Genomic DNA, 18,286 nt, shown 5'->3' with positions numbered 1-18,286 from the left:
TGAGACAGGATCTATAAGTTGCTGAGTCTGGTGTCAAGCTTGCTGTATTCCTGCCTCAGCCTCTGGAGTTGCTAGAGTTATAGGCATATGTTACCATGTGCAGCTCCTTCATGGTATTTTAAGATTTGCTTTTTGTACACTTAACTCTTTGTACACTTACCTGGGATTTATTTTAGAGAATTTATATGTATGTAGAGAAGACGTGAAGAGTTTTCTGAAATTCCAGCTCTCCATAGGGTAAGCTAGATGATTTAAAATATTGAAGACGTCAAAGGAGGAAGAATGGAGAAAAATATATGCGTGATGTTCTGCATCTTACAAATCCATCTTATAAATTCCATTTAGTGTTTTCTCAAAATGCTAAAGGCAGCACCAATTTATAATGACTCTTAAAATTGTTTATAATATGTCATTCTGTGTTTTATAGGGTTGACATGGTGAACAATCGGTTTCGGAAAGATATGATGAAAAATGCAACTGAAAGTAAACTTTCAATAGATAAACTTCAGAAGAGACTGAAAGAAGAGTAAGTGTCCTTTTTCATATGATTTATCAAGAAGTATGTAATCAGCATTTTATTTGGGGTTTGTTCCATCTTTGACTATAATAATTTCTTCGATAGTCACATTTCCATTATGAAACAGTAGGAGCATTGCTGTTGGAAGCAGTGATTACTTGCCAGTATTGGGGGATGGGAATGCAACAGATGCAAAGAAAATTTGAAAGAAAACTTGAAATGAAATCTAAACATAATCAGTAATAATATTGTTAACTTGCTTGTTAATTTTTATATAATAAACCATCTTTTTGCGACAGTATTGTATTAAACACCTGTTAACCTTGTACACTGATTTTTCAAACAAATTTGCCATATTTGTATTATGTATTTGGTGTGTGTTTTCCCAGTCTATTTGAAAATAAGCTGCAGATAAGGCAGCACTTTGACCCCAGTTTCCTCAGTGTGCATCACGTTAAGTTTAAAGAGATTTTTCTTCATAGTCACGATATTATTGCTACACCTAAGGAAATTAATAGTTAATGACAGCCAGTATTAATTTCTTCAGTTCTCATGAAGCTCATACATTATATTTTGACTTGACATCTCTTAAATCTCTCTTAACCTAAACCGTATATTCCATCTTTTAGGTTTTTTTTCCCCCTTGATACTGTTTTGTTTTTAATGTTGAGGCATGTTTTGTAGAATGTCTCATAGTCTCATTTTCTCACTTTTCATTGAGGATGAAGTTCACATAAATGTAACTATTTTATTGTTTTAGTTTTAAGAAATGTAACCATTTTAAAGTGCACAATTTAGTGTCACTTAGTATATTCACAATATTGTACAATGATCTCTTTATTGTGGTTTCCAAATGTTTTCATCATCCTATATCCATTAATCAGTTAACTTCCCATTTTCTCCTCCCCAGTCTGATTATTTTTTTCACTGTGGAGATCTTCCATTATCTGGGTTTCTGAAACATTTTTGCAGGAATCTTGTTAAGGTGATGTATACTAACTGTTACTGATATTACTAATGTTTCTATTATTTGCATCACCAATAATGCAAAGCATTATCACTTCGGGTTTTGTACCACTAGATAGCTTTGTTTTGAAAGTCTTAACCTCGTCTTTCCAATTAGCAAATAATATGTGAGGTTCTTGGGCATTGAATGAACCCAGAAACTCACCTAAGGGTTTAAAACATTGATAGTTATTATTGCCTGAAGTAGTTATTTCATTAAGGGTAGCAAAATGGTGTTTTTTTCTGTGTCTATTGTTGAAATGCTCATACACAGATGATAACAGAAGCCTTTTGATCACATGGAGTTGTTTTTTATTAAGTTTGCTGAACAGGAGAAAGCACTATTTTGAGAGTCTCAGTGTCTGTGATGGAATTCCGGCAGGATGTTTATGGAATTTGGGCCTGAGGTTAGCCATAGGGATAAATTTAGGGTAGAAGTTAATATAATAATTATGGTCTTGGGTAGAGATTGTTCAGAATTTTTAAGCCAGACAAGTTATTAGAAGTCTGCATATTGTTAACTGCTTGTGGTCTTATTTTGGAATGTATGGGTCTTTGTGATTTGGTTTTAGACATTTTGAGCTATGTTGTGTGTCTTGTTTTGTCCAGTTATCTGTTTGCAAGTATTAGTGTACTTAGTTTGCAAATTATGGTCTTTACTCTGTTTCTCATTCTACTTAATGGTGGGCCTTCTTTTGATCTTTTGAAAAGAAGTCCCCTCTCCCCTCCCCTCGGGATTTCACTGATTTTCTTTTGGATTCATGGGATTTTATTTATTCGGTGTGTTATAATCAATTATTGTCATAGGTCTTTGCTCTAATTTTCCAGATCTGGCCTATGGAGGAGCCCTTCGTAGTTGGCTCTTGTGTTCATATTTCCTATCCTTTCTGGCTTCAAAGGTATTCTAGGTTTACTTTGTCCTTTCCCTGCCCTGAATCAGCCTGTTTTCCCAGGAACCCTGCTTCCTTTCAGGGGAAATCATATCTAGAGTATAGTTAATGTTATGAGGATTTTATTGTTTCTAGGCTCTTTAAAAGTTGACTAGAGCTAGGATGTATACATTTTTTTAAATAATGATTTTGATACTTCCAACTCAAGTTTAACAAATTTTAAAAAATTAAAAATTAAAAAGCTTTACATTATTTTATGTTCTTAGAGGTTCTTTGCATTATCATCCCTTTTTTGGGAGATGGCAGTTTGAAACAGATTTTTAGAATGAATATATTTAAGGGTTGAAAGAATGAGTAAAAGAAGTAAGAACAGAAATAGGCCCACTCTTTCCCCTGAAGGTCTCCAGATGGCTGTTTGCAGGTCTGACTGCCCCATTTGCCTACCCTTTGCACTGTAGACTGCTGGGGCCAGCTAATCTGGTCCTTTGCATTTGGCACTGTGTTGAATACTTCATGGGGCTCCACTCCTGGGGGCAGTAATTTCTGGCCTAGAGCTTCTTCAGGGCTGGCCATATCATGGTCTAGGGACCCCACACTTGGCACACTGCAGAATCTTTTTTTTCACTTATTGCAGGGCTTCATGCATACTGTTTTTTTTAAAGTAGGTTTATTGATGCATAATCTGCAGTATAACATAGAATTTGTTAAGTATGTTCAGTCATTTAAGCACCATCATAGTTAAGGTAGGGAATCAATATATATAACATAGCTGTCACACCCAGAGGTGTCAAATACTCCTTTGTAGTCAACCCTCTCTCCTCTACTTATAATGTTATTAGCTCCTGGCAAACAGTGATCTGTTTTCTGACCTTATAGATTTGCCTTTTACAGAATGTCCTATAAATGAGATGATACAGCATGTAGTCTTTTGAATCTGTTAAACTCATCTGGCAAATTTATTATTTCAGATATTGTTTTTTTTAGCTTTAGAGGATAGTTTCAGCTTGAAACCTTTCTATTTTATTTTATATGATAGTTTATTATAGTTCATACTTCCTTTAATGCTTTGATATATTAGTTATTTATATTTTAAAATCTTTGAGTGCTATTCTTGAGTGCTAATCTGTCATGTCTGTTATTTCTATTTCTATTGTCTGATTTTCTTCTGTTATAGTTCATGTTTTTCTTTATTGAATGTATAGCAAGTTGAATTCTGGGCTATGTTATTTTTTGCTATTTGTCTTGGCAGGCATTTAATTGGCTTACAAATCACTTTGATTCTTTCAAGATTTGTTTTTAAGCAGGTCTAGGGGGAGGTGCTTACTCTTGGCTGGTTTAGTCCCTCTACTAAGGTATGGTGTTTCTGGGATATCTGCTGAATGCTGAGTGTTGAGTAAGGACTTTCCCTCTAGCTGGTTGCAACTTGAATGTCTGGCCTTTGGTTCTGTGTGACTTAGCTCCTTTGTACTTCTTTGCCTGACCTCATGAAGCTCATCTTATCAGTGTGGAGCTTATATTCAGAAGAGTTGTCATTGGACTTTTATGCAGATTTCCCAAGCTCTTTCTCTCTACTCTTTTCAGAGTAGCTTCTTTCAAGTCAGTCCTTTTTCTTGGTTCTGTGCCAGGGTCTTAAATGCCATCAAAGGCCAGACATGGTGGTGTATACCTGTAATCCCAGTGGCTCTGGAGGCTGAGGCAGGAGGATCCTGAGTTCAAAGCCAGCCTCAGTAAAAGCGAGGTGCTTAGCAACTCAATGAGACCCTGTCTCTAAATAAAATACAAAACAGGGCTGGGGATTTGACTCACCCCACCTCCCCAAATTTAAATGCCGTCAGGGGAAAATTCCTGGTATTGGTAGGGCTCACCTTGTTTATCTTCCTTCTTTCAAGAATCACAGTTCTGTGCTGCCTTTTCTGTATTTTCTGAAAAAATATATATATTTTTATGGCTACTTGGCTTAGTTTGGGCTAGTTTGTTTTTCTGCATTAAAAAGTTGCAATGACTTTTTGTCCTCTTTCCCTTACTAGTTGTTCAGAATACAGCCAGCATGCTTCTCTTTTTTTCAGTGTTCATCCTCATGCTTCTCTTAAAGCTTACTTTATAATAGAGGAAAATGCTCCCATTTTATTTTAATGATATGAGATGAAGTTTTTTATATTCTTACCAATCTGGTCATTTTCTTTCAGACTTGTTCAGTTACATACATTGGTATTATAACTTCTTTAATTAGTCCTGACATTGAAGATGTTTTGAAATGAACAATAGTCATATGACTAGACATAAATTAACAACAAATAGGTATCCAGGTGTCCTGTATCTGCTAGTTGAGGTGGGGAGAGGTTCCTGCAAGTTTCAAAATAAGCAGTGTGAGACTGTCTCTTGTGAGTAAAGATAACTTCTGTTTTTGATGGTAGTAACTTCTGTGGAAGAAAGTCTGTATGCTCTCTCAGGGGTGCTCTAAACTAGTTTTTAAATGTATCAAGCTCTATGAGTATACAGTGATTATCACAATATATATTTTTAAAAACTATTTAATTTTTTTAGGTTTTTTTTTTTTTAGGTGGACACAATATCTGTATTTTACATTTATATGGTGCTGAGAATCGAACCCAGTGCCTCACGCATGTTAGACGAGCGCACTACCACTTGAGCCACATCCCCAACCCCACAATATTTTTTTTTAATATTTATTTTTTAGTTGTAGTTGGATACAATATTTTTAATTAATTAATTTATTTTTATGTGGTGCTGAGGATTGAACCCAGGGCCTCGCTCATGCTAGGCGAGCGTTCTACTGCTGAGCCAACCCTAGCCCTCACAATATTTTTTTAAAAAGTATTTTTGCTTAGATTTCAGCATGCGATGGGAGGAGTACCTGCCTGGGCAGAGACTAATAAGCGGAAAACATCTTCAGATGGTGAGTGTTGATAGCTTTGTTAGTAAATAAGTCCCTTTGCCCATTCTGTTATTATTTGAGCTTTCTTAGGTTCCTTAGAAACTAGTGTTTCAAGTAGAACTTTTTTGAAAAAAAGAATATTTGGTTTTGAAGTCTACCATTTCTCTGAGGGAGGCCTTTTTTAATAGTGGAAGATTTAATACAAGTTGAGCATCCCTGACTCGAATTTGAATTGCTTCAAAATCTGAAACTTTTTGAGTACCAACATGATGCCACAAGTGAAAAACTCCATACCATGAAATTTATTCATGTACAAAATTATTAAAAATATTATATAAAATTACCTTCAGGTTATGTGTATAAGGGGTATAAGAAGCATAAGTGAATTTCATGTTTAGACTTGGGTTCCATTCCCAAAATAGCTCATTATGCATATGCAAATATTCCAAAGTCTAATCCAAAACACTTCTGGTTCCAAGCACTTAAGATTAAAGGATATTCAAGATAGTATGTTCTGCACTGTAAGGAAAATAAAGGGTAGATGAATTTTGTTTCTTTCTCAATAGAGCTATGTTGCATTATGGCATAGGATTAAGGAAAAACAAGTAATATTCTTGTCTTTTATGAAGTACATGTCAGATCAAGCCCAGATGATTGATCATAAAAATCTGGTTTCCACTCTAGTTTTTAAAGTTGGCTCGTATCATTATTGTTTTCTGGTATTTAATGTCCTTTGAGTTTAGATATTATAAATACAGATGGCTTAGCCACAATTTGGTTTCTGTGTTTCAAGTTATAAATTTTAGTCTTGTAGTTAACCTTTGAAATCCTTCAGGAAGTCTAGAATATATATCCTCCCACATAGTATAGGAGTGCCTTCCTTAGCGTCCTTGTTATCTAACGAGTGCTGTTTGATTGTCACCACCTCTACCCACTTCTTCCCACCCCCATCAGCCCTTGCAGTCTTTAAGTCAGGGAGTGAGTATTTTGTATAATTTTGTTGGAAAGTTCAGTCTGAGAGGAAAAATAACCTTGTTTCTAATCAGATGCTCTTAGAGGTTGAAGGAAATATTAGTGATATAGTTTGATTTCATCCACTTCAAGAATCTTTTCTATGACATTATCCTCTGCTTAAATATATGAAATAATGTTGTACTTGTTACTAGACTGTTTTTCTTTTGGAACTGTTAATTAATTAATTAATTAATTTATTTATTTATTTTGAGACTCATCTTCCAACAACTCTAGTCCTACCTTTTGAACATATATGGATTACATAAGCTCTCATAATTTTAATCTTATAAAGCTCTTTTATTTGAGAAATGTCTAAGTTATTTTTGTTTTGTTTTGTTTTTAACATGTTAAACATTCCTTGTTCCTTTAGCCATTTTTATGACATGCTTGTAGACTCTAGGTCACTACTCTAGACCTATCCTCCTGTATGAAACATGTTTTTATTATGCATTTTAGAATGTTGCATTTATAAATCACCAACCTTTTAGATCTGTGTAATTATAGATATAAGGATGTGCTACCTGTTGAAACAGTAAATCATTCAGCTCCCAGCAGTTTAATCAAATAAAAGGTTTTTCCTGTGTTTTGGTTTCTTTTTTTTTTTTTGCACATCAAATTGGGCTTGTGAGAAAGGACCCAAATTGAAGGGTCTGCTGTTTCTGGGTGGGTCTTCCTTTTGAAACTGTCCAAGGTGTTGACATAAATTGACTCCCCAGAGGAGGTTTATTATTGGCTTTACCTGAAAGGTTTTATGATAATTTTGCCTTTAATTCTTTGAGGTTTATGTCTTTTTTTTTTTTTTTTTTTGCTGAAACTATATCATGAGGTTACATTAACTTTGAGGGATGCCAGGAAGTTTTGTTTGGCTTTGTGCACAGGGGAAAAAGTAAACGGAAAGTCAGTAGTTGCCAGTCTGCTACCATCTGGGATATTCTAGCCTAAACCCACCTTTATTTTTACAGATGAGAGAGCTTCAAAGAGATAAGTGACTTGCCCATAGCATACTTATTAGCAGAATGGTGACAAGAACCCAGCTTCACAATTCTCTCCAATGTATTTTTAAATGCATAATTGAGTTTTTTAAAAGAGAAGTCCTCCCCTTCAAATAGAACAACAAAAGTAACATCACACAGCTCCAAAATTTGTTAGTACTAAGGATTGTTTTGTTATTATCATTATTTTAATTTTAAACCCTTCCCCTTCCCTCCAGTTGACAGTTTGCATGTTTGTTAAATGCTTTCTGTATTTTCTTTTTTTCCCCCTATACTTTATAGTATGGATTTTTTTTTTGATCCATTTTCCAGATCACTTATTCTCTCTTCAACTAATTTTGATATACTGTTAAAAACATCCATTCAGGGTTAAATTTAAATAACTTCATGTTTTAATTCTAGAATTTCCATTAGGGTCTTTTTATAAAAATTTTCTAATTGTTCAATTCTGAATATTGTTTTTCATTATTCTTATATACATGTAAGAATAAGTCAATTCAGAATTCTTTGAGGTTTATGTCTGCCAACCTCATTGTCTAGACTACCTATGGGAATTGTCTGTTTTCCCTTTTCATTTGCAGTCAAGTTATCTTATTCATTTCTTTTTTTTTTTTTCTTTTTATTGTACTGGGGGTTGAACCTAGGGATATTTTACCGCTCATCTACGTCCCCAGACCTTTTTATTTTTTGAGATAGGGTCTTGCTTAGTTGCTGGGAGTCTCTCCAAGTTAAGAGAGGTCTAGCTGTAACTTGCAATCCTCCTGCCTTAGCCTTTGGGATTGTTTGGATTATAAGCTTGTGCCATCGTGCCCAAGCAAGTTATTTCATCAGTATTGGTTTGGTTACATTTCATTGAGTGCTGGACCTTATATATAAAAATTCATGTGGATTAATTAGGTCTAGGGTGATGGTTTCCATATTTGCTCCTGAGTAGGTAATTGGGAAGGCCACACGAGTAGTCCCAGAGCATATAGTTTCATTGAGGAATTACGAAGATATAAAGCTGGATTTCATTTTCTGGAAAATTTTCTTATTTTTCTTATTTCACTCTCAATTCCATGTGTATTCTTTTGGTGGCCCTAATCCAGATCTGCTTGAGAAACTAGAGGGCTTTCTAGTACTATTTGCTTTTTTAGCTCCATAAGTGTTTAAAAAGTTTGCCCAGCTTCTTTCTGCTCCATACTAGAATCATCATTACTGATATCTAGGGGAAATATCTAGGGGAAAAACAGTCCTGTTAGCTCTTTGAAGTTCTGATAGCGAGTTTGTGACATTGATCTTTTAGTAAAATGAAATTTTTTCTAGTTCTTTTTCATGTGTGTCATTAGGCTAGGTCTGCTGTCAACCTTATTGGTAATTTTTGCCATAATTACGAGTTGCTCTTTTTAAATTAAATGCTGGCTTTGTTTAAACTTATTTCACTTCATCTTTAGTTAACATCTCTGTATGTGTGTGTGTGTTAGTCTTTCATTCCAGTAAAGCTTTGATTTTAACTATATTGCATACTGTGTCATCTTTTCCCTTTTCTTTAAGATGTGTTTTGCTTTTGTCAATTGTGGCTTTAAAAAAGTGATCAAGATTGGGAGGCTGGAGAGAGTTGAAATTGGAAATATAGAAGTTTGGGGTAGGTGATGGGCCATCTTGTTGATTCTCAAGATCAGCTTTGTGGGTTTGTTCAACTTAGATGAAAGTGAAGAGGATGAAGATGATTTGTTGCACAGGACTGGGAATTTCATATCCACATCAACTTCTCTTCCAAGAGGAATCTTGAAGGTGAGAGTCTATAAAGTTGGGACCTATCCAGTTATTTACCTCTGAAATTCAGTTTGCCTCCTAGTACAGATGTATGGGTTCCTATTATATGTGGGATTAAGTGTACTTACTGTCCTAAGAGATGCTAAATTATGTCTCAAGTAGTTCTAGGAATCCTATTTGACTTTTCCTTTTGTATTTTATTTCCATTGGCAGCAGCTTCCATACTGCTGTCATCTTTCACCTGACCTACTGCAGTGTCTTTGTAGTTGACTGATCTTGCCCCTTCCACTTGACCTCTTTTTAAACCATTCTTGATGTAGTAGCCCGAGGGAGCTTTTAAAAATAAAATATCTGGTCATGTCACTTTTCATTGCTTTTGAAACCTTCTGAATTCCTATTGTAGCCTACGCTGCCCTTTGTGATCCCACTTCTGTTCACATCATCAGCTTTATCTTAGACCTCTTTTCCCTAATTCCCTACTTGTGCCATGCAGGCCTTTTCTGTTTCTTACACATGCTGAGGCAAGAAAAGCCTTTGAACCTTTGCTCTTGCTCTGTCTGTCTGTCCTTCAAGCACTGCTAGTGGCCTGCTCATTCTTAATTTTCTGCTCAAATGTAACCTCAGAAATGACTATCTAAAGTGGCCTATACTATTTATTTTTTAACTCATCACTGAATCTAGCTGGTTCTTTGTGGTAGCCAAGAACCTACCCAGAACAGTGATTCAGTTAAATCTGTGTCAAATTAATAGACCTTCTTATGACATAAATATTTCCCTATAATACAGCATGTGTATTTAGATGGGGCAAGGGAATTATCATGGTAAATTACTAGGAGACAGATTCTGCTGCCTCCCACCTTATGAGGTCAGTTCATTCAGCTCCTCATAGGATACATTCAATTCCATTGAAAATGTAGTTCATATAAAAAATTAATTCAGTATTCACAAACAAAACAAATATACATATGCTACTTGCTTTTTTTTTTTGTTGTTGTTGTTTTTGTTTGTTTGGGGGTGGTGGGGGTGGGTACTAGAGATTGAACACAGGGATGCTCCACCACTGAACTATATCCCCAGCACTTCTTTATTTTCATTTTGAGAACACACGTGTTCTATTCCTGAGCTACATCTCCAACCATTTTTATTTTAATTTTTTATTTTGAGACAGGGTCTCACTAAGTTGCCCAGGCTGGCCTTCAATTGCAATGCACTCCTCCTCCCTGTACCTCCCAAGTTGCTGGGATTACAGGTGTGCACCACCATACCTGATTTGCATTGTTGTTTTGTTTTGTTTTGGTGGTAGTACTGGGGATTGAACCCAGGGCTATGTGTATGCGAGGAAGCACTCTACCAACTGAGGTATATCCCCAACCCAGCTTTGTTTTTAATTGAATTTTTGATGCAGGGGAAAAAAACCTGTAAAGCCAGAAGCAGTAACTGAAAATAGTCCCAGTGATTCATGAGATTACCATCACTTTAAACTAGCAACCAGGTACCCTGGGAGGAGAACATAAAGCAGTCTGTGCCAACCATAGAGTTGTGGGGACAATTGCATGGTGTCTCTTACACTTGTGCTATCAATACAGAGATACCAGAACAGTAGTTTTAAGTAAAATTTCTCCAGAAGTGAAAATCTCCTAACTTAAATGAATGTATCTTGAATGATAGTATGCTAATGCTTTAAAGTTTAAATCTAGACATTTGGTGATTTAATCTCTTAATTTGAAAGATGGTGAAGGTAGGATTCTTGTGAAGTGACTTGCTAGTTGGTGCCGGATCTGTGATCTTTTGGTTACCATTCTAGTTGTTCTGATTTATAAACTATTTATTTATGTTTTTCTTCATGCTCTAAATGATATTAACTGATTTGGACTGATAAAATTCCAGCTTTATTTTTCTTTAGATAAAGAACTGCCAGCCTGCTAATGCTGAACGGCCTACCACTGCTCGGATCTCGTCAGTGCAGTTCCATCCTCACGCACAGGTTGTGATGGTTGCAGGGTTGGATAATGCCGTGTCTCTGTTTCAGGTATGCATTTTAGAATGAAGACTTGTCATGAAAAATGTTTACTACCAGCATACAGAGTCCATAGAAATAGCCAAAATAAACATTTTGTGCTTCCTTCTAGGTTGATGGCAAAACAAATCCTAAAATCCAGAGCATTTATTTGGATAAGTTTCCAATCTTTAAGGCTTGTTTTAGTGCTAATGGAGAAGAAGTTTTAGCCACAAGTATTCACAGCAAGGTTCTTTATGTCTATGATATGATAGCTGGAAAGTTAATTCCTGTGCATCAAGTGAGAGGTAAGATTGTTGTTGAACACGCTGCCTGCCATTCATTCCCTGCCCAAGCTGAGTTGATTTAATGGTATTCACAACTACTTTTTCATTTTTTTTTTCTTTAGTATTGGGAAAATGTCATTGTGCTAATATGTTTGAATTAAACAAGTGAACTAACTTAGTTACTGAGCACTTATGTAAAAATCTTAATTTGCAGATATACACCTTTCCCTAGAAAGAAAAGTAGTTGTAGATATGTGGTTGTAAAGTTAGCAATTGAGGTAGCAGAAAGAGCTTGAAACAGGGAGCAAGAAAACCTGGAATCCACTTCCTTGGACACATTGTTTTACTTCTCTGATAGGAAATTTGTATACCCTTTAATTCTGGTGCTTATTATAAATTTTGATTAGCGGAATAAAGCACTATTTTGGAGGTAGATCAGTCTTCAGAAGTAACTACATAAAAACAAACATCAGGTGAAGATTTATCTAACTTCTACCTTATCCATTCTTTTCCTGTATTCTCCTACCTGTATTGCCACAAAATATAGTGACACATAATGATTCCTTTGGGAACCAAAACCATTGTAATGAGGTTGGCTGGGTTAGCATAATAAATCTTGGGATATAGCATTGGCATAGGCCATAGCTCACTGGCAGTCTCCCTGTTAAATAGCATGTGTAGCTGTAAAAGGACAAAAGTAGTTTTCTTTAAGTGTTTTCCTACTAGTGGCTGAAAATGAATTACAGCCAACTTCAGAAACATTTATGATGTTTATTTTCACTGTTGCCACTCTCCTATTTTCTCACACCTTTAATGATCCTGTAGGTTCCTGGTTTACCTAACCGTGCTTTAAGCCAAAGTCAGTGAGCATGTGAATCACCTGGCAGTCCTGTTAAGTTGCAGCTGTGATTCTGTAGGTCTGAGGTGTGTCTGATCTTCATTTCCAGTAGCTCTTAGGTGCTGCTGGTTCATGGACTGTACGTGGAAAAAATTTAAACCCACTCCTCATATTGAAATAGAAAATAATGTGCAGTAGTTATTAGTTTTACATATTACTTCACTAATCAAAGGAATGGATTTTGGACCATCCTTGTCTTGCATCCTCTAGCAGAGTACATTGAGGTTTAGCTAAGTTTTGGTTAGTGACCTTACTCTGGATCTGGTGGATATCTGAAGTGTATGAAGTCTGCTTTTCGGACTTGGCATTCATCTTTTCTTCCTGATATTTTTTCTTTTTCTCTACCTTCAGTAAACATAGCTTGGTAATAATGATAGTAATGATAAATATATTTCTCTTTGTGGTGGTATATTATTGAGCACTATTCTCAGCCTTTCATCATTATAAAATCATGCTTTTTTTTTTTTTTTGGTGGTGCCATGTCAAACCCACAGCCTCATGCATGCTAGGCAAGCGCTCTACCACTGTTCTAAATCACTAGCTGTATAAAACTGTGAGCTCAAGAAATTAATTAGACATTTATTGGGAAATTGCCAACTAATTAGGATATGAAAGCCTTCTTATATGTATGCAAACTCCTGGTTGTCATAAATAGTAGTTTGAAAAATGAAGAACATAGGATTGATGCAAATGGTACATTCCATTAACCTTGTCAGGGTTCATGACCTGTGGCTAGAAATGGCCTGTAGTAAACTTAACCAGCATTTTCCTGTAGGGGTACAGTGCTTCACTACATTTTTCTAAATCCTTTTTCTCAATTCAATATTTTAATGTAGCAACTTAAATTAAATTTTCTTTGACTGCGCAGTTGTTCCTGTTGTGCAAAGTCTAATATATACAAATGAGTATATAGAGAAAAGCCTCTTCTACTTCTTCTCCCTTGGTATACCTTCCATTTCTTGGAGATAATTGATTGTATTCTTTTTTTTTTTTTTTTACTTGTCAATGGGCCTTTATTTTATTTATTGATATGTGGTGCTGAGAATCGAATCCAGTGCCTCACACATGCTAGGCAGGCACTCGGCCACTGAGCCCCAGCCCCAGCCCTGGTTGAATTTATTCTTTCTTTTTTTTTTTAATACCTTTATTTATTTATTTTTATGTGTTGCTGAGGATTCAACCCAAGGCCTCGAACATGCTACACATGCTAGGGGAGTGAGTGCTCTACCCATGAGCCACAATGTATTCTTTTCATTAGGCAGCTTTTTAGTGAGTAACTTGACTCTAAGCATTCTGATATAGTTACTGAATGTTTCAGGCATGGAAAAAGGGACATGTCCCTTTGTAAATGAATAAACTGACTCTGGATTATATACTTATCTCCTGTGACTTGGTTATATGAATCCCCATCTTGAGAAACTAACCAGTTCTTGAATACACTGACACATTGATTTTTTTTTTTTTTGGACCCACAAAGTTAATGATTATACTCCTGTTCATCATAGAATGCTTAGTAGGTGGCGAGAAAATAGTTTATATATGTTTTTTGTCTGCCTCTGATGGCAGTGTATTCCCTTCTGGTGTTGAACTTTGAGACAAAATAGGATTTTATCTGTTTAGTTAATTAAAGATATTGCTACTTTCATTTGGAAAGTTAGTTGATAGGTTTATTGTTGGAGAGCTGAATTTCTGGCCTGCAATTAAAATATTGAATGCTAAACAAGACAAAAAAGAAGTTTGCCAAGTACTTTGTAGTGTTCGTAGTGACCTTATTGGGTCCTTATTGGTGATCCATGAGGTTAGATTTATTTAGAATCTAAGCCTGGGGTTCACTTAATTTGCAAAACTTAGACATTTTAAAAGGAAAGAATTTGTTTGTCAGTAGGATATATCTTTATTGAAAACCATATAAAAATCTCATTAAATCAATTTATCTTCCTTTTTTAGGTTTGAAAGAAAAAAGAGTGAGGAGATTTGAAGTCTCCCCAGATGGCTCCTTCTTGCTCATAAATGGTGTTGCTGGATATTCTCATTTGCTATCAATGAAGGTGAACCATTGTTGTTGCTTGTTTCTTGGATTAGACATTAGTGTAAGAACAGTCTTGAACCTTAACTCAGTGTGTTCTTAAATCTGCATCTGAAGTAGAAGAATTTTGGGAGAAATTGTAGGCAGTTAGGAAAAACAAGTAGGATCTAGAAAATAACAGACTAGATTGCTTTTGTTCTATACAGTATGGTCCTTCCCCATACCTTGTAACAGTTGATAATTAGTATTTATTTTTTTAGACCAAAGAACTAATTGGTAGCATGAAGATTAATGGAGGGCTTTCAGCATCCACGTTCTCTTCAGATAGTAAGAAAATATATACCTCTTCTGGTAAGTTATATTGATGATACAAGAGAAGCTTTGGATGTGTTTATATTTCAAATTATCCCCAAAAATGTTCCTTTTCAATTTTCTTGTTTTAGTAAGAAAATCATGTTTAGTTTTGGAAATTAATTTTTGTTGGCATTTGCCTTTTCTCTAACCTAGTCATAGTGAGGGATTAGCCATTTAGTATGCAGGGCTAATCTATTTACTTCTGCTTAATGTGCACCCTTATTCCAGCCTGGAAAATTTTGTCAAAGAAATAGTAAAACAGTAAAATTCACTGATTTCTCATTGTGACAAAAAGAATACCTATAGTAGGGCAAACTTTGAAACAGTACCTTCAGAAAAGGGAGGGATGAAGAGAGAGAGAGAAGAACCATCTTTGATGTGGATGTAGGGGTCATTATAGAAATGTACAGCGACAGAGAAGAGGGTGGTCACCAATATCAAGTGCTATGGGAAAGAGAAATAAAGAATAAGGACTAATTTTGGCCATTAGATGGCCATTTCTATCATGAAAATATTTGTGGTCTCTTATATTTAATATTCTTTTTATCTTGCCTGCATAATTATAATTTCTTTAAATTATTTATGCTTGTTACTCATGTGTATCATTCCTATCATTTAAGTGGTAGCATAATTAAGTTATAAATTCTTTGTGATCTGGGTCACTTCATTCTTAATTTTTTTCCTCCATCAAAAAAATTTGGTATCTATATCACCTAGCCTTATGTATTAGGTACTCTAATGTCTGTTGATTAATGTTTTTTCCCCCTTCATGTTTTTGTTCCAGTAATTTATCTAAGTAGAAACTTTTTCTGAAAGCTTAGTTGAAACATAGAATTTGTGATCATTCACGTTAAACCAAAAGATAACCTGTTTAAATAAATAATGTTTTTTCTATGTATGTGAATGTATAAGAAATATTTTTAGTCTGGGTTTCTAGTGGCAGGAGGAGAGGTCATCATGGGTTTTTATTTGTAGTTCTTACCCTATTAAAGAGAGGCTAAGAGTGGTCAGTTCAGTTGCCTTTCAATTTTACTTAAAATTAATCAAACCCTTCTTTGGCTCTTTCATTCAGAGGATGGAGAAGTTTATGTTTGGGATGTGAACTCTAGGAAATGCCTTAACAGATTTGTTGATGAAGGCAGTTTACGTGGATTAAGCATTGCTACATCGAGGAATGGACAATATGTGGCTTGTGGGTGAGTAAAGAGTTTTGTGAAACCTGAATCACATTGTGCTAATGAGAAACTGCTTAGGGATTGAATATACTCAGTGGGGAATTAGGAGTTCTGTTTACATCTACTCACTAGTAGGAAATAAGTCATCTCAGGTCAGACTTTCGCTTTGCATTATCTTCATGTGGGTTTTTTTTTTTTTTTTTTTTTTTTAGTGTGGATAGACACAATACCTTTATTTGATTTATTTTATTTTTATGTGATACTGAGGATCGAATCTAGTGCCTCACATGTACTAGACAGGCACTGTACCACTGATCCATAACTTCAGTCCTTTCGTGCAGTTTTAATACTTATAATGAAGACTAGTGTTTAAAACTAATATAAACAGTTTATCAGCTTGTTAGCAAAGAAAGTGCTACATTGCCTTAAATTATTGTATAGTTTTCTATATTTGAAATGCCCATTTGATCACATCACATTTTTCTAATATTATTGCCATTGGTGAGGTAGAAATAGTCAACTTTGGATTTTAGTGTTAAAGATTTAGCATATTTTCCTTTAGTATAAACCAAAAACATGTTATTTGGAAATTCCATTTGTTAGTATTATAGAAACTTAAAAAATATTACTTAAACACATATCATTGTGTCATTACTAGAAAAAAATGGTTATTACCTGGGTTATTATCTTTTGATGGCTTAATTCTCCTACTTGATTCTAAAGGTTCAGGATGGAAGAGGAAGACATTGGATACTTACCAGTGGTTCTAAACTAACTTACCAAACTAGTAATTGACGTCTATGGATCTGTAATTTTGAGAAGCAGTATTTTTTTAAAAAAATCTTTCTTAGATTGAACACAATTGAGCCATCAAGAGGTTTTAGTTAAATCCTGCCTATGTTGGGAAGTCAAGTGGGTCTGAATGTGCAAAAACAGCATACTCTCTATGTTCACTTCACTCCTTAAAATTGAGGAAACTGCTTATATATTATCCCTGCCACCATTTGAAAACTGGTAAGCTACCTTGAGGCCTGGGAGGAAATGCAAGTAGAATAAGGCTGTGGAACTTGGAGACCAGGCCAGCATCCTGTGGATGTGCGTAGGTTGTAGGATAGTGATGGTTACTTGGCGTTGAGGTACTCTAGTTGGGTCCTCTTCTTTCCTTTGTTACTCTTAGTCATCCTATGCCAAACCTGTAGCAGGATAAATCTCAACTCTAGACAAATATTTGCCAAAGTAATGTGCACCATGGCACCAATTCATGATTAGCAGATCTGGGAATAAAGTTTTAAAATGAAGACTAGTGTATAAATAATTTTAAGCAGAACTCCTTTTGCCTCTGTGGGGCAAGGATAATTGCACAAAAATGACCTCCTTTTAGGGCTGGGGTTATAGCTCAGTGGTAGAGCGCTTGCCTCACATGTGTGCCCTTTGATCCTCCGCACCACATAAAAATAAGTAAATAAAAATAAAGATATTGTGTCCATCTACAACTAAAAAAGAAAAAGAAAAAGAAATGACTTCCTTTTAAATTTGTGAAGTCAGTATAGTTAATCTTTTTCTGGTTCTTGCCCTTTCCTTTTTGTGTCACTTTTTATTAATTTCCCATTGAAGGAACTGAACAGGAAAGAATCTAATACTAGTAGTTTAAACAGATTTAATTTTAATTGCCTTTCAACATAATTGGATTCTGATAGGCTTAGCCAAAGACCATTATCAGATACTGATTATTGAACATATAAAGAAGGTCTTTAACCCTTGTTAGAGAAGTTGTTGATGACATCAGGAAGGTAGGGAGAGTTGCTGTTGCAGGAGGAGCCAGGCAGAGGCAGAAGAAGCTGGATCATGTGACTGCCTTTTTTCCTCTCTTTCCTAGTGCTGGGGTGGAAACCTTCCATTCTGGCCTCTACTGGGGCATTTTACTTCTTTGATCTTATAGCCCATCTGTTACTGTCACCTCTTCTTACTCCATGTCCTGACTTCATGGATGCTTTCTATTTACAGTTTTGCTCTGGTAAGGAAACTAAGAATATAGTAAATAGGAAACTCTTTAGTTCATGTTGTCATTTTTAAAATGGCTTTGGTTAATTAAAGATTGCTATATGTTTTTATTCATTAAACAGTAGTGTTGGTACATACTTGGGAAATCATTCTTGTATAGTTCAAGATATAGAACCTTGGGGTAGTAGAGAAACAGGTGACTATGAAAGAGACTGAGGAGGAGAGAAGAACTGATAGGGTTCACCTAAGAATTTGAATGTTTTCAGCTTGTTTGGTTGATATTCTATAGGACAACAGTGGCTGGGGTAGCTCTGGTTGTGGCTTAAACTCTTTTTTTTCAAGTGCTGGAAATAGAACCCAGGGCCTTGTATATGCTATGCAGTGCTTTGCCACTGAATTGCACCTCTAACCTGTGTCTTTTTAAAAATTTTTAAAAAAATTTTAAAAATTTATTGTTTTTAGTTATATGACAGTAGAATG

At 35.3% G+C, this 18,286-nt stretch overlaps 1 protein-coding gene across 1 annotated transcript in view; it reads left to right on the top strand.

The window, feature by feature from the left end:
* Utp18 (UTP18 small subunit processome component) overlaps positions 1–18,286 on the top strand; it is a 51,215-nt gene that overhangs the window by 15,474 nt on the left and 17,455 nt on the right. Inside the window, exons 3-10 of the mRNA XM_026386730.2 lie at positions 428–526; positions 5,262–5,329; positions 8,999–9,087; positions 10,973–11,098; positions 11,199–11,373; positions 14,198–14,298; positions 14,537–14,627; positions 15,703–15,826. Of these exons, the coding sequence (XP_026242515.2) occupies positions 428–526; positions 5,262–5,329; positions 8,999–9,087; positions 10,973–11,098; positions 11,199–11,373; positions 14,198–14,298; positions 14,537–14,627; positions 15,703–15,826 (873 nt within the window). The remainder of the gene's footprint in view (positions 1–427; positions 527–5,261; positions 5,330–8,998; positions 9,088–10,972; positions 11,099–11,198; positions 11,374–14,197; positions 14,299–14,536; positions 14,628–15,702; positions 15,827–18,286) is intronic.

The sequence above is a fragment of the Urocitellus parryii genome, chromosome 7 (genome assembly GCF_045843805.1).
Source record: "Urocitellus parryii isolate mUroPar1 chromosome 7, mUroPar1.hap1, whole genome shotgun sequence".
Lineage (NCBI taxonomy): Eukaryota > Metazoa > Chordata > Mammalia > Rodentia > Sciuridae > Urocitellus > Urocitellus parryii.
Note: the sequence above shows the minus strand (reverse complement) of the source record. Positions and strands in the feature narration are given on the sequence as shown.